A 20,567-nucleotide genomic window follows, 5' to 3' on the forward strand; every position below is an offset into this window, starting at 1 on the left:
GAAGTAATCTATTTTGGTTGGTCTTTTTGAGTTTCCACTCAACCCTTTTGATATTTTCAACTTGCACTGTTTCTCTGAGTAATGGATATTTTTAGGCCATTACCCACTGTGTATACCTCTTGTATTAAATTTTCATGCTTCAAGATTTAAATACTCTGAAATTTAACAGAGAGTAAGAACTCTCTGGTTACTTCATCCACACCCTTCATTATTTCATAAATTTTTATCACATCTCCTTTCAGTGTTCATTGTTTTGGCCTGGTCTATTCTTTTTTAACCCATGAGATGGATGATTCTCAAGCTCTTTGGCCACTATATGTGGACCTTCCTGAGTTTCATTAATCAGTATTACTACTATTACTGCTATTATTATTTTGAATAACTATCATAGAGAAGAACTATTGTATGTGTTCAGTGAGGGACACAAAGTTGAAGAACATATTGTCCCTGACGAACATACTGTTCTCTTCCCTTGGCCTATAGAAGTAGCCCATTGGGCCAAATCTCTGGAGCAGAGATAGGATAGGACATTGCAGGCACACAATCTATCTGCTAAGCCACAGGGCTGTTTGACTCTTCTCAATAACGAGCAGAAGAACTGATGGAAATTAATTTTCTTAATTCTTTTTTTAAAAAGATTTTATTTATTTATTTGAGAGAAAGAGAGAGCACACATAGGGGGAGGGGCAGAGGGAGAAATAGACTTCCCACTGAGTAGGGAGCCCTACAGGAGGCTCGATCCCAGGACCCTGGGATTATGACCTGAGCCGAAGGCAGATGCTTAACCAACTGAGCCACCCAGGTGCCCCTAATTTTCTTAATTCTTTGTGTCATGGAAATAGATTCTTCACAAGAGTAAGGGTGACTGGACCTCATGGTTCCAACTTTTGCCTAGAGATTCTGTCTCCCCATAAAGAATTCTGACACCAACTAGCCAGAATTAGGCCAAACTCCCCAGGTTAAGGGCACAGTTGTCCACAAGACTGCCCTCACTTTAGATACTGGCTGCAAGTTCAGGGGTCCCCAAGCCAACTTCTAACCTGCTGGCTACAAATTTAGGGGTTCCCACTCTCCTCTCAGGTTTGGTAATATTTTTAGAATGACTTAGAGAATTCAAGAAAATGCTATGCTTACAATTACAGTTTTATTACAGCAAAAGGATACAAAGCAACGTCAGCCAAAGGAAGAGGGTGGGGCTGGTCAGGAGGATCTCAAGAGCAAAGAAAGCTTCCATCATCCTCAAGGTCACATTGCACATATATGTGTGACAATACACAAAGCAGAGGAAAGCTTTGCTGAGCTTTGGTGTCTAGAGTTTTAGTTGGGATTTCATTATATAGGTGTGATTGAATCGTCACTCGTGTAGCTGAACTCAATCTCCAGACCCCTTCCCTTCCTGGAAGTTGAACCGATATCAGGTCACTTAAAACCCCAACTGTCTAATCACATGGTAGTCGTTCTGGCATGGCTAGTCTCCATCCTGAGCCATCTCATTAGCATAAACTATCTAGGGGCCCACCATGAGTTACTTATTAACATAAACTATCAGGTATGGTCAGAGGGGCTGACCACAAATAACAGACTCTCCTATAACTCCAAAAATTTCAAGGATTTAAAGATTACCTCCCAGGGCTCAGGAACAAAGGCCAGCCAAATTTTTTTTACACAGTCTCCCCTTGAGGTCTCTCCCTAAGCACCTTAATATTGACCTCAGGGACTGATGGTTTCTCCTTTACCCTGCAGGCCCTGTATTCACAACAGGTGCACTGCCTTCTGGTAGTACCTGCTCTCAGGCTGGTAGTACCTGCTCTCAGGCTGGCAGAACCAAGACATTACCCTGTAGCTAATTATTAGAGGTCAAGCAAATCCACACAAAATAGTCCAACACTGGGACACCAGGGTGGTGCAAGTCAGTTAAGCATTCGACTCTTGGTTTTGGCTCAGGTCATGATCTCAGGGTTGTGGAATTGAGCCCCATGTAGGGCTCCATGCTCAGTGTGGAGTGTGCTTAGGATTCTCTTTCCCTCTCCCTCTGTTCCTACCCCCACCCCCGCCCTGGCTCTCTCTCTCTCTCAAATAAATAAATAAGTCTTTAAAAATGTAGTCCAACATCTACACAGGAAATACTTATATGATAGCAGGGGGGATTGGTGCATTTCCAATCTGGTTTATTTTTCTTCCTCCCTTTGTAGAAGACAAAGAAAGCTGAGAGGTTTGGTTCTGTCAGAAAGTTTTGTCTTCAGAAATGTTAAGGGAGTGTTAGAGAGGGCTTGGGCAAACCAGGCATTCCCATATGCTATTGATGGCATTACTTTTTGGAGAGTAGTTTATAAGTAGCTAAATGCATGTAACAAGAAACTGAGAGGGACTTCATCTGTTTCTAAACTGCATTTAAAACCCACATCTGACACCACAAGGCACTAGGTAAGGAAAACTAGATATGTATACATTTTCAAGAGAACCATCAACTGATCACCCTGAGATGGGGTCAAACACATCCGTAGGGCTTCTGGAAGGAAGGAGAACTGGCACTACCACCACCAGCAGCCCCCCAACAGCATTCTGAGTCAATTTAAGAAAAATGGAGAGGAATGGAAGAAATGGTCAGTGATGGTCTTGTGAAAAAAGACTACAGTGATCATGGTGAGAGGTTTTACCCTTCTTTGGGGGAGGGAAGGATGAGTGTTTTCCCTTCTCTGAATCCAAGTGAATGGGTATGCCAAGAGAATCATTAATAGAAATGGGCACCAGCAAGAAAGGGAGATAGACATTTCATTCCCTAATGGAGGTCTGCTTGGGTATATACAGGTCTAGCTTCCCCTGTGCCTACCTAATATGAGAGAAAGAGTTGGAGAAAGTGTATAGCAGCCAGCTTTCCATGATCTGGTGTGGCAAGGACACTTGGTTGTCCTATGGATTGAGATGACCCTACAGAAAGTATCTGTGCTTGAATTATCTTGTCAGTACTCCATCCAAGAAGGTTACCCATTCAGGGAGCAAGAGCTGTGGAGTGAAGGAGCTCAGTGGTCGGTCCAATGTTAAGAGCTAAGGTAAAGAATGAATAGAAGGCTGAGCTGGAGCCAGATTGTCTATGTCAGAGGAACTGTGCAACAGAGAGGGAAGCCTCACCAAACCCCTTCAAAGAACTCAAAATTTTGATGCCTGCCACACAAATAACATAACCATCTGCCTGGGTTAGCCAGAGAAGCAGCACAGCCAACAAGCTGTTTAAAGTCAAGAGGTGTTTGCCTTTTCCCTGGCCTCCATTCCATTTCTATCGTTGAAGGAGCCCCCACCCCCAAGTATCTCAAGGGAAGGGAGAGCTTTGAATCAGCTTTGAAGTTTTAAATGGGCTGGGAAGTTATGGAATCTGCTCAGGCTACCCTTAAGAGCCTGAAATGTATTCAATAAAACATAGGTAAACGTGATGATTGGTAACTTTATGTTAATACTGTATCAAGAAGAGAGTCTTTAAAATAAACCAGTTACATGCATGTTCCCTTTGATCCTGCAATTCCACAGGTAGTGAGATGACAGATATAGCAGCTAATGTATGACAAGTTATATATACAAGGATGGTTATTGCAGCATTATTTGTAATAGCAAAACCAACGGCAATGAGAAAACAGCAACAAAAAACTAGAAACAACATAAAGCTATCAATAGGATACTGGTTAAATCAATTGTCTCATAATCTCATATTTAAAACAATAAAGATTGAGGTAGAGCTGTATGAGTTGACAGAAACAGCTCCAAGATATTTTGTTAAATGGAAAAAACAAGGGGCAGTACAATATGCACAAATCTTTGAAAATAAGAAACTGCTTGTATAAATGTTTTTAAAGTATTTACTGTATAGAATGTATGTACTGACATATAAACTAAAAATGTTTCTGGAAGGATCCAAAAAGAAACTTAAGAGTGATTTCTTTGAAATGAATGAGAGACTCTCATTTTTCATTTGATACCTTTAGGTACTATTTGAATTTGTTACTAAGGGCATAAGGTTATTTTTTTTTAAATGAATATGTAGCTTTAAGTGAATATGTAGTTTTTTAAATGAATATGTGATAGGTTGTAGAACAAGATGAATGTATTTAATGTTACTGAACTGTACACTTAAAATGGTTTTATGTTATGTAAATTTTTCCACAATAAAAAAATAAATAAATACATGTAAATTAATTTTAAGTGAAAGAAGTATTAAGAGGAAGATAAAGAGCTGCAGGAAGAGAGTGAATGTGTGAGAGTGCACTGAGGTGGCAGTAAAATTAAGTTCAATGCCTTGTCTTGTGACTCTCCCTGAAGCCTATTTTGCATGAGGCCTGACTGAGGCTTTTATGGGGGGTTCAGAAAGGAGCCAGGACATGCATGTTTGTCTGGAATAAGTCGGGGAGGGGAGCCTGGTAATTTTTTATTTCCATCCGAGTTGTGATTAGACTCGGCACTGTTGTGTGAAATTAAAGAGCAGGAGGATTTATTGGGCAGTGTGACCAGTTTTCTACCTGAGTAACCAAGGGTTTGACTTGCACAGAGTTCCACACAAAACCTGGGCTGGATTCCTGGTGGATGAGACACTGTCCTAGACCCATGGATGCCCAGAACAACAGAGCTTAAAAAGACCCTGGCTGTGTGTGCCCTCCTTGACTCGAGGATACCGAGACCCAGGGAGGGACGTGTGCGGTCCAAGTTATAGGGATGCTAAACAACTGAACTAGGGTTGTACTTCCGGTTAAGTACTGTTTTTCTAAAAAAAAAAGTGATACCAGCACTGTGCTAGTCATGGCTTGACTATCTTCACTCAGTTTCTCTCCCTGTTAGTCACCCAACTGCTCCTCAGAAGTGAGGGCTAGTGTTTGGTTATTATTCTTTTGCTACCCTGCAGGATTCTGGTTGCTAATAACTTATCTAGAATGTGTTCACCTCTATTCCATATGTGAGTGTAGTGTGTCGTGTTCTATTTTTGTACTACTCTTTTTTACCAGTTTGGTGAGGTTTATTTTTTCATATTTTAGTATCTTGGAAATAAGGATGTGGCTGACAATTGCTGTCAGCCGGACCTAAGCCATGACACAGCCGTCGTGGCCCGTACCTATGCCTGTGTGAACTTGTCGGAAACCTTCCACTGACACCTGCAACAAGAGTAAGGAAGCTATGGCATTAAACTTGTGAACGCCAAAGGAACATACACATTTAGGGAAAATAAACCCAACAACGAACAAACAAACCCAAACCCAGACACAATGATGGACCTCCTTTTGGGAGGGGCAGCATTGCCAATACTTTTGATGGTATGGAGGACAATATTGTATGGAAAAAAACAGATATCAGCAGCTCTGAGTTGAAAATGATTCAGAAGAGCTTGAGTATGAGTATGAAGGTGGATTCTTTTTTTTTAACGAACGCACAAGACTGGTAGAAGATCAATAATCTTTTATTTTTTAAAGATTCACTTATTTATTTGAAAGAGAGAGCACACAAGCAGAGGGAGAGGCAGAGAGAGGGAGAAGCAGACTCCTCGCTGACTGGGAGCCCCACAAGAGGCTCGATCTCAGGACCTAGAGATCATGACCTGAGCCAAGGCAGATGTTTTAACAATCTGAGCCACCCAGGCGCCCTGATAAATAATCTTTTAAAATAAGACTAAAGCAGTGCTTTCCATAAATTTAAAATACACACTGTAAGTGCTAGCTAACAGTATTTTTTTAATGGTACATAGGATAATGTGAATTTTACAATCATTGGCATCTTAGATTAGATGAAATATGATAACAATATCAAGTTTTGATGAAGAGAGTCCCATTTATTCTCTTAAAATGAAGACTCACATTTTTTTCTCTAGTCTTTGACCGTTTAAAATAATACCATAATTTTCTAAAGGTCAACTAACACTCAGCTATGAACTCATGTAATCCTGGGGTCTTTTCCAATGCAACATTTGGGATTTTTTCCCCCAACTTTTCTTTTTTTCTCTTCCAAGATTTTATTTAAATTCAAGTTAGTTAACGTACAGTGCATTAGTTTGAGGGGTGGAATTTAGTGATTCATCACTTTCCAATGCAAAGTTTTTAAGTACAATTTTAAGTGTTTCTATGCTAGATGGTCTGCTTATATTTTCCTTGTTTCAGGATCCATTTTGGTAATCTGTATTTTTACTAGGAAATCACTCATTTTCCTTAGGATTCCAGTTTGTTGCCAGAGGTTTCTCTTATTATACTTTTAATTTCTCCTCTACTTGTCATTTTCTACAGAACTCATAATTTTTTCTTTTTGTTCACTTATTTTTTTTATTAAAGATTTTTTTTTTAATTCATTTGAGACACAGAGATACAGAGAGAGAGAGAGCATGAGCAGGGGGAAAGGCAGAGGGAGAGGGAGAAGCAGGCTCCCTGCTGAGCCAGGAGCGACGTGGGGCTCAATGCCAGGACCCTGGGATCATGACCTGAGCCGAAGGCAGACGCTTAACGACTGAGCCACCCAGGCGCCCCTCACTTTTTTTTTCTTAATCAGGTCAGATCTTACTCATCTTTTGCAAAGGAGGACTTTTTACTTATTTGTATTTTCTACCTCTTTTCTATTACTTTCATTTTAGCTCTAATCTTGATTCATTCCCTCTCCTAATTTCTTCTAGTTTACTTTGTTGCTTTTTTCTAATTTCTAAAGATAAAAATGAACTTTATTTTTGATATTTTCTTTAATAATGACAACATTTAAGGTATATACTTAAACTTCATATTTTCTTCTGAGTACAGTTTCCACTGTGACATTTGGGTTATGGTAAAAAGTATTTTCTTTTTCATTACTTTATAGATAATTTGTAATTTTGTTTTGATTTCCTCTGTATATGGTTTTTAGTCACCCTTACATTATTTATTTTCAAATTTATTGAATTAGGAGAATGCGGTTTTTAGAATCTGTCACGGTTTTCTTTGTGGTCAAATATGAGTGATTTTTGTAAATATTCTATGGGTACCCCCCAAAATGTTCTGTTGTTTGTTTGAGGGATATATGATTCTATACAGAGCTATTACTTCAAGTTTATTGATTGTATTATTCAATTCCTGTGTCATCCCATATTTGTTATATACCAGATGTGTCTAATTCTGAAATAAAGTACTGAACTCTTCTGCTATAAGTGCATTTTATCCAATTCTTCTTGTACTTCCTATAATTTTTTGCCTTTTGTGCTATTATTTTGTTTGAATTATACACTTATCAAAAGCTGAGAAATAACAGAAGTAAAGCCAATGAATCACTGAAGTAGTAGTTAGTAAAAGTTTATTGTGCACATACCAAAGAGACATTTTGTAAAATGGGAGCACTTAAACCAAAATATGAAGTGAGGCTCAGGGGTATACTGTTAAAAAGCAGCTTATGTAGTGAGAAAGCAGTGACTGTTTATTCTTCACAGCAATATTAGAATCTTCTTTTTTAAAAAAAGATTTTATTTATTTATTTGAGAGAGAGAGAGTGAATGAGATAGAGAGCACAAGCAGGGGAAGGGGCAGGGGGAGAGAGAGAAGCAGGTCCCCGCTGAGCAGGGAGCCCGATGCGGGGCTCAATCGCATGACCCTGGGATCATGACCTGAGCCAAAGGCAGACGCCCAACCAACTAAGCCACCCAGGTGTCCCCAGAATCTTCTTACATGATATGGAATTGATCAGTGGTTAATCCACCCTGACAAACAGTTCAAGTTTTGCTTATGATTTCCAGAGGCATAAGCAAGAAATGACCCAGGTCAAGTTAGTGTTGCAAAATAAGCTAAATTAACCTTTGTTTGTATGATTAACCTGGTTTTGTCTGCTCAGGGGATTTTCAAAGCTGGTCTTTGTTTTTTAACAGTTTACACATTGCTTAGCCTATGATTATCTACATATATATATTTTATATATCTAGATCTGTCTTTATATTGATCTATTTATTTTAAATTTTGTTACTACCATTTCCTTCCTTCTTTATCTTCTTAGACTCTTTTATCTGGTTAGAGCCTCTTCTTAAGGATTTTTAGTGGGAAAATATGGGTATTACTCCCTGTCGTCTTACATATCTGCAAGTTTCTTTCACTGTGGCAACTGAATTAGGTCTTGGCTGGTCATGGAGTTCTGGAGGCGCAGTCCTTTGCTATCGGAAGTCTGCAGATGTTATTCCATTCACTTAGCTGCTGGTGAGGTGGAGGAGAGGTCTGATTCTGTTTTCTTTATCATAAGGCAACTTTCTATGTGGAAGCTTATAAAAAAAATTGTCCCCCTAGAGTTCAAAAATTTTACCAGGATGTTCCTGTGTGTGTGTGTGTGTGTGTGTGTGTGTGTGTGTGTGTGTGTGTTTATCAGTTCAGCCTGGAACTTGCAGATTCCATTCAATCTCTAGACTCAGGTATTTCTTGGTCTAAGAAAAATTTCTCCTTTTACATGTTTAATTATTCCTCCATATGTACCTTTTTCTCCATCCAGATTTCCTAGATTATATATTAAGTCTCTGGAATCTATCCTCAAATCTCTCATCTTCTCTCTCATGATTTCAGTCACTTTTTATCTTTGCTCTGTGCTTTGAGATATTTTCTCCATTTGACCTTCTAGCCCACTAATTTAGGTCTCAACGGAAATCATTCTCTCCTTTCATTTAGGCACAGTATTATTAAAAAATCTTTTCTTTTTTTCTTCCATTTCCCATTGCCTCCCTCCCTCCTTTTCTTCCTCCCCTCTGGCTCCCTCCCTCCCTCTTTTCTCTCTCTTTCTCTCTCCTTAGTGCCACAGGTTTTTCTTTCTTCTTGCACTTGTATCTTCTTGGTATTTCTTTTGTCTGTTCTGATTGATCTTCCTCTCTGCTACTGAGTCTCTTTGGTTATATTGTTATTTCCTTTGTTGACTCAGTGGGGCTCAGATCTGGTTGTGGAGTATCTTAAGAAGCAGCCATCATAGATAGGGTGGATGTGCGTTTTCTCTCTTTGAGCTCATTGTATAGAGATAAACTGTTCATAAGACGTTTACTGAAGCGGGGAGGAAGATACCTTTCTCCCTGTCTTTATGGATTCTCTCAGCCTCAGGGGCAGGAAAGACAGCTCACCGTTCAGTTCCTTCTTGTCTTTTGGGGACCAGAAAAAAGCCAAACATCCATGTAGGGCTGAAATCAACCTTTAACCTTAGGATCCAGAAGATCTTAGAGAGCCAAGTTTCTCCCGGATTTATTGGTTTGTTTTTGTCCTGAGCACTTCCAATGATGGTCTGTCTTGTCGTCTTGGATGGGGGAATCCCGGCACCCTCCCTCCCCTCCAGAACTCATACAGTGCCCACAGCCTCACATTTATTCATACACCCGTAGGTCTTAGCTGCCCTTTGACAAAAGATTACAGTTGCTAGTTGGAGAGAGAGCAACTGTACTCAAACTGCCATCTTCTTGGTGTTCTGGTCCTCAATTACTACGGCATGAGTTCCTCTTGACCTCCATGTCTAACTCTGTGACCTACACATCATTGTTATAATGAAGGTGGAGAAGGAAAAATGAGAGGAAGAAAAGGAGGGACAGGGGAATCAGAGAATGAAGAGGAAGAAAAGGAAGGAAAGCAAGACACCAGTGCCAAAAACCTTTAGTGATGCAGCTATCTTTTGAAGACTGGTTCTTAGTACCAAGGGATTTCCTTAAATCAGTGTGTGCATCTAACGACCTTTTTACTTCCCTAACTGCCTAATTTTATGAGGCATGCACCCATGGGCCCATATTTCTGGATCTGTTAGTATATGAAGGATTGCCTAATCTTGCCCTTATGTACGGTTGCATAAAGAAAAGAGATTCAATGCTAGCTATCTGGGGCTAAAGGGCACACACAGGAAAATGACCCTTATTAGGGTAATAGGCTTATTAATGATAAGCAGATCCCTTCAAATCCTGCTCTGAGGAAAGAAACATCTGCTTTATGTCAAATCTACTTCTTGGTAGATTTGCTGTAATGATGCCTTTGGCATTGCATCTTCCAAAGGATGGAAAAAAAAAAAAACCCAATCCTATCACACAGTAAGCCCAGCACTGCCTGCAGGATCACCTAGCAGCTCATTTATTCCTCTCTGGGCCACATGGTCAGGTGAATGTGACAGACACATTTTGCTCTCTGCATCCAGTGATCAAACTTCAATCTTTGGGTGTGCAGATGTGTATATTTGCATGCGTGCCTGTGTGTGTATGTGCATGTGGGATTGTACAAGGATTTGGGCTTATCTGAATATAAATACTGATTTGACCCAATTCAAGTGCCTCTCCTTTTTTTTTTTTTTTTAAGATTTTATTTATTTATTTGACACACAGAGAGAGAATGAGAGACAGCATGAGAGGGGAGAGGGTCAGAGGGAGAAGCAGACTCGCCGCTGAGCAGGGAGCCCGATGCGGGACTCAATCCCAGGACTCCAGGATCATGACCTGAGCCAGAGGCAGTTGCTTAACCAACTGAACCACCCAGGCGCCCCTCAAGTTCTTCTCCTTAACAGCACCTTGAAGAGATGATAATACCTGAGAATTCATAAGGATAACCAAAAATAATGTAAAAGAGTGAATCTTCTCTTCGGGATAAGTTTACAACAATTAACATGTACATACCTGTATGTAGCAACTTACAAATAATATTACATAACTTCACTGTGATTCAACCTTCCTTACTGGGGCATCCATGAAACACTCAGCCAGGAGTGGTCTGGAAGCATCTTGTCCTGTTTTCCTCCTCCTAGATACATCAATTCCTGTACTTACACTAGTCTGGCGGCTTCTTAGTGTCAATGTTGAAAACTTCACTGTGAAGAATTCTCTTTTCTCAGCTTACCACAGCTTGATGTCTAGTTCTTATATTATTGGACTTATGTCTCAACTGGATAGAGCTGTGATCTTGTTGTTTTCTCATTTTTCTCTTCCTAATAGGTGTTGCACAAACACAAGGTAGGGACTGTTGGAAGGGTGACTCACTGGCTTTTAGAGCAGTGGGAGGAATTTTGGATTGGAAGAAAGGACAGAAAAAAGTGCTGAGAGGAAGGAAGCAGCGACATTTTGGAGCCAGAGGTACAAAAACTGCATCATGGGTAGCGTGCATGTACACGGGTGCCTGTATGTGCATACACGCATGCACACACACTTACAGACGTGTATGATTAGTGTCCCTCTGCCCCTATGCTGACATAAATGATTTAAAAGTCACCTCCATATCTAATCTGGCCAGTACACATCACAGGAACCTTAAGGAATACTTCCTCTAAGGTTGTTAAGCTTCACAATTGCTAAAGAAGTAAAATCTTCTCTGAGGTATTTAAAGATAAGCTGGGTTCTCACCCTGAGAGTTGAATTGTCCTCTTGTGTAAAGTGGTGTGATGGTGAATTCTCACACTCTCACTGCTACATCTTTGGTTCTGCCATTACTTAGAACCAGAGAGAAATTCCTAGAGCAAGCCAGAGCTAAAAATTAATTATAATTTATGCCACAGCCTAAGTCATATGCGCCTGGTATTCCTCTGATTCCTTCTTATCCATGAGTCAGTTGCACACATGCCTTTTTTGTATGACATGCTGCCCTCTGCAGAAATAAAAAAGGTTGTTTCCAAGCTGCCCATTGACATGTCATCCACTACAACAAACCCTTGTTAAGTTACATAAAGGGTAGAATTTTAATTGCAGATTCAGGGGTCAAGTTCTCATTACTACCTCTGCCTCTGGCTGCATGTGCATTGGCCTAGGAGGAAAGATGAAAAGACCTAAACAGAGATGATTCAAAAGGGTCTAGGGAGTGATGCAAGAACTTACAAATATTTGAGAGCTACCAAAACAGAAAGGAGTTTTAAGCACAGATAACTGTGGACTTAAAATCAGGAAGAGCCCTGGAGACCACTGTCAAGGTTACCAGAGGTTAAAATTAACAATAATGGCAAACTTCTAAAATTGTAGCTTTATAGCTATAACATAAGCTTAATTTCCAAGTTAAACTTATTTCATGTTTATTTAGTTCAGCTTTTTTTTTTTTTTAGCTCAGCTTTTAAAACACCCAAAGCAACATTTTATACCCAGTCTTTATTTGTAGGAAGAAAATACTCATAACATTTTAAGAATATTTTCTTTTCCATGAGTTTCCATGGCTTCATGAATAAGTTTACTTTTCCATTTAAATCTTCCATATTTACAAAGATCTTAAGAGTGCCTTATTATTCCGATTTAAGCAGTAAAATAATCATACGGTCTCATAGCTAGATCTAAAAGAAACTGCAGTTGAAATTGTGCATAGTGCTTATAAAAATGTGTAGTTGAGTTGAACTTACTTTCCTAACATGGAATCTATGTTTATGGGTTGCCTATAGTGTTTTCCTCTGGGCAGATGTCTACATTTTCTTATCTTTCCTGGTAATGTCAACCTGTTCCTCACTGCTGCTTAGGATGTTAGCCAGGTGTTTATCTGTGGTCAAAAGAAGCAGTACACAACTTGCAAAGTTTTTCCTCACCCATGGAAAGGTTATCTCTTGCCTTGTGGCTGTAACCTGAAATATTTGACCAAGCCATACTTCGATGAATTTTTCTGATAAAGTTGATCTGTTTGCTGCTTTTGTGTTCCATGATTCAGCAGACATTCTGATGTAGTCGAAGCTGGCTTCAATATGACCAATCTACTTGAACATACCGTCTTATATCCTCCAAGCACTTTCAGTTCAGAAAAGAAAGTGACTGACAAGGAGAAGCAAAGAACATTAGATTAGCAGTCAGTGCCTGGTCTAAAGTAAGTGTTCAATTAAAACACACACACACACACAATGGATTCTAGCCCCGGCTCTGTCACTATTTATTTAAGAGAACTTGGGCACCTCACTTCATCACTTTGGGCCCATTTCTTCATCTGTTAAAAACCAGTCCACTGACATCAAGTTACCATGATGGGACTTTCACTTGAGAATTATCATCTTTGCTGGGCAACTGAGTCACCTACAACTTGGGAGCTTCCACAACTATTGATGCCCAAACCCCATCTCTAGAGATCAGGTTTCAGTTGGTCTGGAGATGGGGATCCGTGCATTTGTTTGAAAGCCCCCATGATGATTCTAATGTGCAACCAGAATGAGGAACAGCTGCCCAGAAGAAAGCTTTCTAGCATCTTCTTCCTCCCTGTGGGAGAAAGACTAATTCATCTCCTTAGATGGCCAAAGTCTGAAGATAATTGTTCCAGCTTTCTCTTTTGGGCAGCACTACAGGGTTTACAATTTGACCTGACCTCCTTTGGACCTACGGTGTGTTATGGTCAGCCTTGTGGAATGCCACCCAGGGGTGCACAGCCCCTGCAGGAGAAGTCTGTGGTTTTCGTTGGTTACATTCAATTTAAGGAGAATATAAGAAGCCCAATTATGATAAAGCTGGTATTTAGATCCCTCTCTCAAGTCTATGTCAATTTATTAATTTTAAACTCAGAAGAGGGAAAACATACCAACAAACTTTACCAAATCTAGTCCTAACTCAATTGTCATGAGGATTAAATGAAGTAGGTTCTTGAATGTGCTTTGTAAACAGTAACAAGCTACCCAGATATTTACTCCTATCTCCAGTTTCCTGCCAGCTCTAAAATTCTGAATACGCTGAGAGGTAATGCAGAGAGCACCACTTTGATGCTGATTGCCAAGTTACAATGCAGTACTAATACTGTTACTGACTTGTCACAGAACACATTATTAAAGCAAGCAAGCAGGACGCTACAGTGGGTGAGAGTGAGGCGGGAATCCAGAGGCTATAGGATTCAGGACTCAAGACGTTTGGAATCCTGGGCAAGTCTCTCTGAGCTTAAATATTTTCATCTCAAACAAGTGAGTTAATTTCAGACCTTGAAAGTTTCTTCTAGCTCTAACATTCTCGAGAACGCTGAAGGAATTGCTTATGAAGTGGACAGTGACCGCTGTGACGGATAGGACACGTCTGAGTCTCACCGTCCCCCGGGGTGTTCGGGCTTCCTATTTGGTATCTACAATTAGAGAAGCCATTAAAGAAAAATTTTCGTCTGACACTTATTCTAAGAACATCCCCAACTGGGCAGGTTAGGGAGCTTTATCCTCAAGACAGGAAAGAGATCAGAGTTACACCTGATGTTTTTCTCTTGTGCCCTTCTATTTCTGAGCCTCTCTGCACCAAGGAGTCCTCCTATATACTAACCAGGGAAGTGTTACGCTTTTTCCCTGTCAGCAAATTTGAAACACGACCTGTTTTGCAGTGTGTCTTTCCTACCTATTCTGCTTACCTCACTCAACTCACAACCAGCCACAATTCTTCCAAATTTTGGAATCTAGAAGAATGTCAGGTGTTATAGGGTCACCAACATAATGGCATTAAAGAACAATACTAAGTACTATATTAATGTGCTCAGTCAGTACGACTCTGTGTTACAGCTGTTTGATTCCAGATTAAACACAATTAAGTACCTGACCTTCATTAGCAAAATGACCTCACCAACTTCTTACTTGAGCATGCATCCATAAGTCGGTTAAGACTGTGGAAGCAGAAGGAACTATGGTAGAAAGGGACCTAGTCTAATTCATCTTTTACCCTTTGAATCTAGCAAGACAGTAAAGGCTAATGCATGCCTAATGTATGTATTCATGTATTGAAGAAATTCAAACAGATGAGCAGTGGTACAGCAAGTAATCAGGCCAATACCAACATTTTAAGGATTTTAGATTTTCTTAAAGTAAATTCAATTCAGTTAAAATACTGTTACTTTTCAGAATACAGGCTCAAATTCCAAGAAAGCACTTTTAATAAAATAAGGCACAATGTTTAATAAGGCAAAATTCACACAGAGGGTTAATATAACATCACATTTTCTTGTGTGTCCTGTGGGAAAAAAGGAGGTATAGAATTGAAGTAGCTTAAATATTTTTTTAGAGCATTTACCATTACAAAGTAATATATAAATTTGATGCACTTAAGTATTTCTTGTCCTGAAAAGAAAATTTAATTGTTGAGTCACATTGAATTACATTTATTATCATTAAGTTTTAAGTATCTAGATACTTATATAGATATTCCTAATTCACAAGACTTCAAATACATAAAACTAAGGAATAAGACAATGAAATTTAGTAATTTGACTAAAGTAAAAGTACATATATTTTTAATATCCTTTGTCAATACTTTAAAGTCCCAAACTTTATAAAAAGTTAAAATACTGGTAACTTAAAATATTTCTCCCATAATATTTTTGTTTCTCATGAAAACAAGTGGGCTCAGAAATGCAACAAACACCAATTATAGGCACACAGGGCTCTCCTTGATTGTACTGTTGTAAAGTGATTGTTGAAGTTAATATTCCTTTTCAATAACATACATCAATGCCAACCGTTTAAGAAAGGATTCTCTTAAAACATCAGTTGTAGACATAAGAATTAACCAATTTAGTAATATTTTTGTACCAGCAATAGCACTTTCAATCTTATCCCAATTTCTTCTAACCACAACTCGGAATAAAACAGTTTTATCCAATTTATTCACAGCCAAAGAAAGTAAGTTCTGGTAAATGCACTTAATCTAACCATGGCTTTCTGGTACAACGGTATATACATAACCTCCATTAAACTCATAAATTTTAATATTTACTAGATTGTATACTATACCTTAGGATAAATTGAGACTGACAAATCTGAGGTAAAAGTCTAGTAGCACCCAAATCAGTATTACCCTGTGACTGTTCAATGTTTGTTGTTAGTGAACTATTATTTTCTACATCAATTCTTAGCAAATATGGACCAAGGAATGATAGAAAAAATGGAGATATTTACAAGTAAAATGTTAAAACATAGCCCCTTGCAGGCTAGTGTTACAAAGAAACCACTCACAAAATATCCTAGGCCTCACAGCAATAGTATCTTTATGTCATGCTATTAATATGAAGTTGGTTGGGAACTGCTGTCATCCCTTAGTGGTAGCAGATAAATTTTCTTTATAATATAAAAAAGAATATACCTTCTCACTGATTTTATCTCAGGGGACTCTGATCCTTATGGCTTGACCTTCTCCGATAGTATGCATGATTGGGATTCCCTCTACAAAAGCCCTAGACTCATAGACATTAGGCCCTGTTTTAGGGGAAGGAATCCCTCAGGTCACTCACATTCTTTCTCCCTAGAGTCAAATGCAAAGGGTCATTACCCGTCACAAACAACTTACTAAATGACACAGTTCCCCAGACTTTGGGTCTACAGTGGAGGTTTTAAGGCACACCTTTCTGAGAATAAATGAAGATACTGCTGCCTTTAAAAAGATCACGACTATCATGAAAATACAAAAGTGGATGCTATTAAATTTATCAAATTAATGTTATAAGAGAAGAGTGCTTAATACAGAAACAGTGACAGTCAAGTACTTTTCTATACAGAGGGAATCGGAACTATGCATCCCAGATCATGTTGCCTAAAAACATGCACATCAGCCTTTCTGTTAACATCCAGCACAACTTAAAAGTTGATTATTTTGGACTAAAGAGGGAGTAATATTTACACTAACATAATAAAATATCTACTTTGGGTAAGAAGAGAGGGGATCATTTAAGTAAAAATTAGGTATTTCTAGATAAATGCAGCTTAACTAATTATATACACATTCTATAACTGTTTTGCCTACAAAGGGTCTTATGTAGAATAACTTTTTATACAAATAAATACTGCTAAAATGCTTTAAAAGATCAAACTTTATTTGCACTAATTATTTGCTTAATATTTTTTTCTTTTTTACATAGTGACAAGGTAAACATTAACCAACGCTGTACCACAAATTCCAGGTGAATGAGGTATTACTTTCTCCCTTTGGAAAGAGCAAGGTTGGCTGTAAGAAAATCCTATTTACTCGCTGGCCCATCATTATGGAGGGATGTGGATAATCTTCCAGTAGCAGAAACCAAAGAAATTTAGTGATAAAGGCTTTCAGATGGCAAACAGGCCTCAGGATTTTAAAACAATTCACTATTACTTTAAAGAACTTTCTTAGCTCAGGGATATCCCTGGGTGTCTGGTGACTCCTCTTTCCCTGCCCTTTGTTATTTTTAAAGATTTCTTTCATTTAATACTCCAGCAATCAGCCTTTTCCTTCTCTTCCTTTGGTTAAATTGGTATTTACGATGTTTGGTAGAATTGGTCTGCAGTATTACACTGCACTATATGGACTGTCTTTAACTTTTATTTACACTGACATAAAAATTTCTCGAATTTGAGGTACAATTTACAATGCATCTTTACTTTTACGTTTGGTAATTTAAAGTTCCAGATGTAAGAATTTCAGAATAAGAGACTCCTCTGGCACACATTTAGAAGTGAAATATGAACTAACCTTCAGATCTACCTCTGGTATTCAAATACAAGGAATCCTAAACACCTTGACTAGCTTGTCCTTAGGTTGGCCAATCCCTGGCACCATGGAAGCAAAATATTGTATCAGCTAATCTTATTTACTAAACTCCTAGGACTATTCAAACTGAGTTGGTGACACTGAGAATTGGATTCTAGGAACAAAGATTACTAAGAATGTTCAATGTACCCATTTCCATTTCAAATATTAACACTGAAGAATTCCATTCTAAACACATTAATGCTGTGGGTTAAGTAGTTTTACCCAGAGAAGTTCTGGTCACTGAAATTGTCCAACTGGAGCAATATCAAAAACTTATTTCATTATGAAAATTAGTGTAGATTCTTAAGTCTCAAAAATAAAGTTTATTAACTAGTTTAAACACAAACATATGACTTAGCAACTAAAGAGATAGACTATCATTTCAAATACATAGTCAGCGATATGATTTAGGAGTTGATTACCTGGTTTCTAAATTATCAAGTCCCTTCTATCTCATCTTCTGGCTAATTTCTACAATCACCAGTTATAAAAAAAAAAAAAGGGAAGGTAGAGAAGAGAAACAGGGAAAATCTTAGAAATTATTAGCAGCTCTTATAAAAGTTTAGGTCAAAGATTAAAAAAAAAGATAGAACTGACAACTGAAATGCAGATTTCAGTAAAAGTCACTAAAGCCAGTTGCACACTGATCTTAGATTTTGAAATATACATGAATAACAGTTATTATATATTATGGTATATATCTGCATATATAGCAAGGCCAGAAACTGTTTCTGGTTGGACCTGTTTACATCTGTGAAAGATCAATTAGTATACTTTCTTTCTGGGAAGCCAGGAAGTACTTAATTGTACTTACATACCTACCAATTTATTTTAAAAAGACTAACTCTTGGAAGATTACCCAAGCTGGTAATGGATTAGGAAGTAAACTGAGGCATTTAAGCCAGAAAAATTTGGTCCTATCAATTTGGGTATTTTCCTATGAATACATTATTTTCTATGAAAATATGTTATGTATTGATATTAACTAAGTCAGGTACAAAACACTTTGGGCTTCTCACTTAGGCACTGCCTAAGTTATCTTTATCTTTCATAATTTCATACGTAGCCTGCTGTGGCTCAAATGGAGAAGTGAACAAAGACTCTACATTACTTCCATTTTATGATCTAATCACCCATGTACTACTTTGTTAGGCAGCAGAAACATACTAGATTAGTTCTACAGACCTAGAAAACTTCTGAGTCAAAAGGAAAACATATTGTTACATTATAACAAGGTGAAGGGATTCACTCTATAGCAGCGTTTCACAACTGCAGTCATGAAACTCCATGATGTTTCATGAATAACACATAATAAATCTGAACTATCCTACAATATATTTTCTTCTAAAGTAAAAAATAATACACAAGACAAAAACCTAACATATGTACATTATTATTATTATACAACAATCTGCTTTTAAGAAATGGTGTGCCCCAGTTGTGAATGTCAGGAAGCCAGAAGGGAGATCCTCTGATATTCTAATGCGTTTCTGACCTACATATTATTGTATAGGTAACATTTATCAATAAAACATCATTTTATTATTGGTTATCTAATGACTGCTAGTATGTGTTGTGTATTTTATAATATCAACTTATAATTGTACTATTCAATTTTTATTGCAAATTAACTAGTTAATAAAAATTTGGTCATTTCTAATAGCAATTAATTTGTGAAACATTTTTCTGCTACACTTTAGGGATATATTTAACAAATTCCTTATGTTATCAATACATTACTTTCAAAAAGTACTCCATAGTTAAACTAGTTTTGGAAATTATTCTATTTCACACAATTTAAAGACTGCTTTAAAGTCTTTACACAAATGATGGCTGCCCACAACTTTATTTGGCTTGTTGTAATGGTTTTCTAGTTTTTTTTTTTAAATGTACAGAAAGTTACAGTTCAGTACACACAGGCAAAGGAGTCAGACATGACTTAAAAATTTTAAAATCATTTTCCCACTCCTTTAATGCAAGATACAAAGAAGCTTTCTAAGCTTACATCTCTTTTCTGTCAAAAGAAACCAGACAGATTTTTAAATCAAAAGCTATTATTCTGTCTTACAATGAAAAGATTAATCAAGACTGTTGCTTCCCAGTAAGTGTAAAAGTGATTTCCTTACAAGGGGATCACTTCATGTTTAAACAAAAAATTCAAGTTAAGGTGGCATGAGCTCTTTTGTCAGATATACAGCTGTTTACCTAGTTCTGTTAAAGCATATTTTAAAGTGTTCTGCATAGTATGTCAGGTTATATAGGCTGCTCTGGCATCATTCCATGAATAAATTTCTAAAATCTTGCTAGGATTAAGGCACTACAATAGTCATTGCTGGATTACAGAAAGGAAACAGCAATCATATAGAACAAAAGAGCAGAACTGAAGAGTTTTAAAATCCCACATAGAAGTTATATCCCTTACTTTACCAGTTAGTAGGTCAGAAAGGGTTAGGTCCTATGTAACCCATCTGTGAGCTTATCTGAATAGCTCTGTAATCTAGACAAATGGCAGTACAGGAAGAGAGGGCTAATTCTGTTAAGGTATAGTGTTCAGTCTAAACCCAAGGACAATTCTGGTAATAATTAGAGCTCTGATCATTTCTTTCTTCATCTCGTCACAAGTTATACCACTCATGGTTTATTATAGCACTGCTCTTCAGAACGCTCCATTGTGCTGTGTGATTCATGCAAAACTTGCGTGAAAATTGCAAACAATCAGTTAAATCTGAAACCATCATTCAGAGTGATTTATATTCAAAGAATCCAAACATGGAACTGGACTCATTCCTGCTGAATGGGAAGATGAAATGCAAAATCTTTTTCATCATCTCCAACTCTTTCATGGACATTCAAGATGAAGATATGGTTTCTAGTGATGGTTTCTAGTGAACTTCAAAGTCTGTTTTCTTTTCTAATCACCTTTGCCCAGTTCTTTTAATGTTTCATACAACCCTGCATTCGTTTCAACCAAGAAGAACTTTCTGCATTCTGTGTGCAGCAACACTAGCTTCGTCCTCCGAGTCAGATTCACTCTGGGATGTGGAGCTGTGAGAGGCGGAACTGCAAGGGGAAGAACATTCTGGGGAGCATAAGTAGTGCATCAGTGGGAGGCGGTACTTCCCACAGAAGTCCACAAATTTAATTTGTCTGACACAGCAGTCAAAGTAGACTCCTGGAGAGAAGAAGGAATTAA

The 20,567-nt window shown here is 38.0% G+C and overlaps 1 protein-coding gene across 5 annotated transcripts in view; it reads right to left on the reverse strand.

The window, feature by feature from the left end:
• Positions 1–20,567, reverse strand: part of LRRC58 (leucine rich repeat containing 58) — a 39,109-nt gene that overhangs the window by 4,425 nt on the left and 14,117 nt on the right. The window contains exons 4-5 of one of the 5 annotated variants that reach the window (XR_012378613.1): positions 13,824–13,961; positions 11,975–12,682 (exon numbers count right to left, since the gene is read on the reverse strand). The exons of 1 other annotated variant lie outside the window; for it this stretch is intronic. Coding sequence is in view for 3 of the 4 variants with exons in the window: in XM_025874880.2 (XP_025730665.1) it covers positions 20,338–20,546 (209 nt within the window). In the remaining variant the exon portion in view is untranslated. Of the gene's footprint in view, positions 1–11,974; positions 12,683–12,770; positions 13,962–14,746; positions 20,547–20,567 lie in introns of those variants that run through there. 3 more of the 5 variants (XM_073894082.1, XM_025874886.2, XM_025874880.2) reach the window with 3 other exon arrangements.

The sequence above is a fragment of the Callorhinus ursinus genome, unplaced genomic scaffold (genome assembly GCF_003265705.2).
Source record: "Callorhinus ursinus isolate GAN/ISIS: 27379988/994484 unplaced genomic scaffold, GSC_fseal_2.0 scaffold1, whole genome shotgun sequence".
NCBI classification, from domain to species: Eukaryota; Metazoa; Chordata; class Mammalia; order Carnivora; family Otariidae; genus Callorhinus; species Callorhinus ursinus.